At 36.6% G+C, this 5,790-nt stretch overlaps 1 protein-coding gene across 1 annotated transcript; it reads left to right on the top strand.

The window, feature by feature from the left end:
* Positions 1-1,359: 1,359 nt before the first annotated feature.
* LOC122301786 (protein FAR1-RELATED SEQUENCE 5-like) lies at positions 1,360-3,868 on the top strand. The gene is made up of 3 exons (XM_043113166.1): positions 1,360-3,430; positions 3,519-3,732; positions 3,820-3,868. The coding sequence occupies exons 1-3, from the start codon at positions 1,360-1,362 to the stop codon at positions 3,866-3,868; spliced, it is 2,334 nt and encodes a 777-aa protein (XP_042969100.1).
* The last annotated feature ends 1,922 nt before the right edge of the window (positions 3,869-5,790 follow it).

Here is a 5,790-nt window from a genome sequence, read left to right as displayed (position 1 = left end):
GTTTCTCCTTCCCCTTATTCAGACGTGTCCGAAACCAACAACCTCAAGCCTACTCTCTAATCTACATCCATCCCTTCATCCAAAATCATAACTCAATCTCAGACCAACTCCTTAAACCTAAACAATTTCCAGATTATCAACTATACTATTCTACTAAGAGAGACGCTTCTAAACAGCCCATCTGTTTATCTCATAACACCAGCCCACCAATCAGATTGTGACACATCAGCATATTGAGAATTAATACCATGGACCAAAATACAGGAGATTGAAAACAAAGAGCTGAAAAATCAAATTTACCCCTGCTGAAACTAATGCTCTGCTGAAACTAACGTAGACCCGAATAAACTCTTCTCAGCTGTTGAATGACCAACGGCCACTGAGATATTGCCGTCGCCGCCACCAAACGGAGACCCCACTTCTATCTTGCCGTCATCCACTACAATAGCCATCGCTCACTAGAGTTCCCCGTCTTGCACTCATTTCCGTCGCCCAATGGTATGATTTTGAGCACTTTCAGTTTTGATTTTTTTGGTCTGTTTGGACGTGATAAACGTGGTCTCTTAGCCTCTTATTCACACAGCAGCAATTATTCGTGAAAAATGCCATATCAGTTTGCAAATAGAATTATTTGTTAGAAAATATGAAATTAAGCTTACCAAGTGTTTGTGAAAATGCCCCCATGAGAAGATTAGTGAAGGTTTTGTTGTCAAGCACTAGTTTTAGAGCTACCTGTAAACACTACACTTGTTAGTTGGACATGTGTTTGGAAGCAGATAAAAGAAGGAAGCATATAGTAGATGACCATGCTTTAATGCTTGAGAAAGCCTTTTTTTTTTTTCTTTTTTTTCTATTTTTTACCATACCACTCCATCTTTCTAAGATTTATAGTTCTGTCTCGACAGTGCAAATATATAAATAAATTTCCCATTTGAAATTTATAAAGTTCAATTAATTCCAAAAGGATTAAAAAAAAAAGTGTCATGAAGATAAAAGAATGCAACACAATTTCAGGTTTCTATAGAAGTATTAGTTAGAATCAGAGTGAATCAGAGTCATGCCTCATTTTTCCATTGTCTTTCCTGCGTTTCCTTTATTAAAAGCAAGTGATGGCAATTAATGCTCTTTTCTTTGAAAACCGTTGATGATATCCCTCCATGCCATAGCTTTAATGCTCTTTTTATTTTTCTAAGTTTATTACATATCAGATTAATATGATGTACTTTGATAAGTTTCATAAGCATTTCAGTTGTTGGTTTCTTTGATTTGATGAAACTTCAATTTGTGAACTGAATTTTTGTTTCTTATTTTATAACAAAGGATCAAACTTGGAGTTCTGATAGTGATGAAGTTGAGATAATGACAAGTCACACATGTGTAGAAGGTGAAGATGTAGAAGATGTGATGGATTTGGAAGATGAAGTTCATCTCAGTGATGAGAACGTAGAAAATGCAGTAAATAATAGGCAATGTGTGGATGATGGAGTGAACTTGAGACCTTGTTCGAGTAGAGGTCCAGAGGAGCCATTTATTGGTATGACATTTGATGACGTAGAAGACGCACAAGCATATTACAAGGCGTACGCAAGAAGAAAAGGTTTTGCCATTCGGACCCAGCATACTCGATTGTCAAAGGAGGAGAAAAAACTAATTGCTGTAGACTACGTTTGTTCAAGGGAAGGATTTCGACGGGAAAGGAGCAAACAAAAAGAACGAATAATCCCGGAACCCGCTGAGATAAAGATTGGTTGTAAAGCATTGATGGGGATAAAAAAAGAGGGTGAAAAGTGGATAGTATGTAAATTTGTGCTTCAACATAATCACGTGCTACTTACACCTAAAAGTACTGGTTTGCTTCGTGGACATAGGGGAGTCACACGTGTTCAAAAAAAACTTATTATGACTTTGAATGAGTCTGGTGTACCGACAAGGAAGATAATGTCGGTTTTGAGTAAAGAAGCAGGGGGTGACTTTAACATTGGGTGTATTGGGAAAGATGTGGAAAATTACTTGGGGAACCAAAGGAGAAAATTATTTGAAGAGGGAGATGCACAAAGATTATATGCCTATTTTCTTGATCGACAATGCAAAGAGCCTGGATTTGTGTACTCCATGCAAGTGGACGAGAATGGTTGTATGGGAAGTTTGTTTTGGGCCGATGCTCGATCAAGAACTGCATACCAATATTTTGGAGATGTTGTAACATTCGATGCTACATATTTGACAAATATTTATAAGATGCCCTTTGTTCCATTTTCTGGAGTTAACCATCATCACCAAACCATAATGTTTGGTTGTGCCTTGTTGATTAACGAAACAGCCGAGTCATATATATGGTTATTGAGAACATGGCAAGAGGCAATGCTTGGACGTGCTCCTGCAACCATAATTACTGATGATGATAAGGCAATGGCAAAGGCCATTACAATTGTACTTCCAAATACAACTCATAGGTTGTGCTTGTGGCATATTCTACAAAAATTTCCCGAACATTTGACTCATGTATATAACAGATTTCCGGATTTCCAAAAAGATTTCCATCATTGTATTCATGAGACAATTACAATTGATGAGTTTGAGTTGGAATGGGGTGTTATATTAGTGAAGTATGAGCTAGGAGATAATACGTGGCTACACAATCTTTATAATCGACGGGAAATGTGGGTTCCGGCTTACTTACGTTCAACATTTTGTGCTGGTATGTCAACAACTCAAAGAAGTGAAAGCATGAATAAGTTCTTCAAAGATTATGTTCGTTCCAGTACTATGATCAGTGATTTTATGCATCAATATGAGAAAGCATTAGATGCACGTTATTTTAAAGAGAAAGAAAAGGATGTGCGAACAAAATCTACTATGGCCATATTGAAAACATGTCACAAGATTGAAGAAGAGGCTGCCGTAGTGTACACAAGAAAGTCTTTCATGATCTTCCAAAATGAGCTTTTCAATAGTCAACGCTACAAGTCAACCAAATTGTGCAAAGAGGGTGAAAGCAAGACTTATATAGTGACACCTCATGGTAAAGACACCCCTATCTATATTGTGACCGTGGAGAGTGAAGGAGACAAGGGGACTTGTACATGCCATATGTTTGAGTTTATAGGAATTCTCTGTAGGCATATCATGTGTGTACTTTGCAAGAAAAATAAATTACATAGTTTGCCACAACACTATATTCTAGACAGATGGACTATCACTGCTAAAAGTCGATCTATTAATGACATACCCATTCCCGAATGGCATGTAACGCCACAGGATGAGATTGCAATAAAAAAAAGTAAATTGATGATGCAATTTTACGCCATTGTGGAACTTGGAACGACTACAAAAAAATTGGACCACCTCTTCCTTGCCTTAGACAAGGCCCATAAACAGCTGGTTTTAATGGAAGATCATGACGAACTTGGGATGACTACAAATTGCCCAGGTAATCTTACTTGTATACTTTATGTGAACTTGGCTATGCCGATTTACTTAGACACAAATTTCTTATTACCTATATAAAAAATGTGTAGGTGGTGGGGAGTCAACTAATGATGGGTTCAGCAGAAGAAGTCAGGTTGTCTCAAATTTTTCGCAGACGGTGCAGGATCCTCCACGAGTGCCCACGAAAGGCCGCCCAAAGTCTTTGAGAGCAAAGAACCCAAAAGAGAGTCAACCAACTAAGAAAAGGCGTTGTAGCATTTGCAAAAATGAGGGACATGCTAGGAACAACTGTCCTTCATTCAAGTACCGGCTTATTTTGAATATTCTTTATTTATTGGTTTTTAATTAAAGTTTTAATTTTTTTAACCGTCTTTGTTCTTGTTTATGTAGGGATATTGGGCATACAGCTGAGGTCGAGCGTACTAACTTGGATTCTTAATCAAATTTACTTATGTATGTGAGTAAGAAATTTATTTATTTATTTTTTTATATTTTGGAGATGAGTCCTTCAAATGTAAAATGATTTGTGATTAATGTAACAGGAGGGTCGTGAAGCATTTGAAAGTTGTGAAGAGAAGGCAATTTGATCATTGTTGAGCTTTTGTGGATTGAAGATCAACATTTTTTTGAATATTTATGGATTGAAGAATCTGAAGTTTTGTTTTTGAAGTGGTTGTATTTGGCCCAACTATTATGTAGTTAGGTAATTAGGGGGAATACTTGACTTTTTAATGGCCATTGATCTTATGTCAAAATCTTTTTGCAAGGTTTTTTTGATGAATTTGAGTAGGCATGCATGTCTTTGCTTCAAGTTACACAGGTTGATCCAGAAATAGTCCCAAATTTATGTACTTGAAAATATTTGACTTTTTAAAGGATGTTATTTTTTGGAAATGTTTGATCTAATATTTGAGTATGCATGCATGTCGTGCAAGTATTTTTTCAAAACAAGGAAACTGCAAGCGATACAATAAAATTACAGCTTACATGTTCATTACATCACAGGTTCATTACAAATTAGTTGTCCAAAGCTAGAGCTAAAACAACTTACATGAGTCGAAGCACTGTCCGAGATACACTAATATTTTTTGGATACATAAAAATTACAGAAAAACTCGTAATAAAAAACAACCACAATATCAACCACTTGGCCTCCATCATGTCCATCTACCTCGGACATTCTTGAAAATGGTGTCATTTTATAGTGCCGAACATGAGGAATAGGTCTCATTGCAGCAACCTTCAGTCATTTCCTAGCATGGTGTAAGGGCCTATCAGCCCCAAAAGCAATAGCATAAATTTTCATGCATGTCTTCAGTTGCTGACATTGGGTGTTGGTGCTTCTATGTCTTTAATTTTTTGCTCCAGAAAAATGAACCCCAGAGGAGGCTCCATTAAATCCATGACTGATTTAGAAGTCATTGTAGAGACCTACAAATGAAAGTTATTAACATAGGATAAATGAGGCCAGAAGCAACGAAGACATCAGCACAAAAGTACAGATTATACACAAATTGAGAAGTGTAACTATGGCTTTTTTTTTTTTTAATGGGTAGGCACTGTTGAGTTCTATTGTTTTGTATTTGTTTTAATGGAATTTAATTAGGTGAAAAAACAGCAAAAGCAAAATCTGACCACATATGCCTTTTTAGATTGAAATCATGTGATTATTTTCTTCTTGCCGTAGCAAAGCCTGCAAATTATTTCTAATGAATCTAATATTAGTCAAACTTAATATTAGACAGGACATGCATATAGACAGTAAGTTGCAAGCAGTGGATGAAAATTCACATTGACCAATTAAACAAGCCTATGATAATCAAACTAGTCATCAAAAAAATGAAGCTGTCTGGAATTGATTGAGAAAACAGTGTGATCAATTCTTAATAACAAACGGATAAATGCGGCTAAGTTTCTTAGTACAGAAGATTAGGAAAAAGTGGACATGGGGAAAAGGAGGAGAAAAAAAAAAAAGAGAGAGATGAGATTAATTTCAGGAATTGCAAGCTACTGCCGTGGCCAAGGGTCCTTTGAGACTTTTTTACAAACAGTTGGTATTCATGGAGTAGATGAGTTATAATCCATATACCAATATAATTTACATAGCCCAGATTACAATCACATTGAAATGAGATTTAAATCCAATACAAAAAATCCAATATAAGTTCTGTTAAGCAATAAAAGTTCAAAATGTACTGGAAGGGATTGCAAGCTACTGCTGTCAGGATGAGTGGGTTGCCGCTGAGCGCGAGCTACTTTGGGGAGGCAGTTTCCGGTTCTCTTCCGTCGAGTTTGGGTTGGGATGGATTTCAATTTTGGGTTGGGAAGGCCTTCCCGTCGTTAGATGTGGATTGGGATTAA

This window comes from Carya illinoinensis, chromosome 2 (assembly GCF_018687715.1).
Source record: "Carya illinoinensis cultivar Pawnee chromosome 2, C.illinoinensisPawnee_v1, whole genome shotgun sequence".
Classification (NCBI taxonomy): Eukaryota; Viridiplantae; Streptophyta; class Magnoliopsida; order Fagales; family Juglandaceae; genus Carya; species Carya illinoinensis.
Note: the sequence above shows the minus strand (reverse complement) of the source record. Positions and strands in the feature narration are given on the sequence as shown.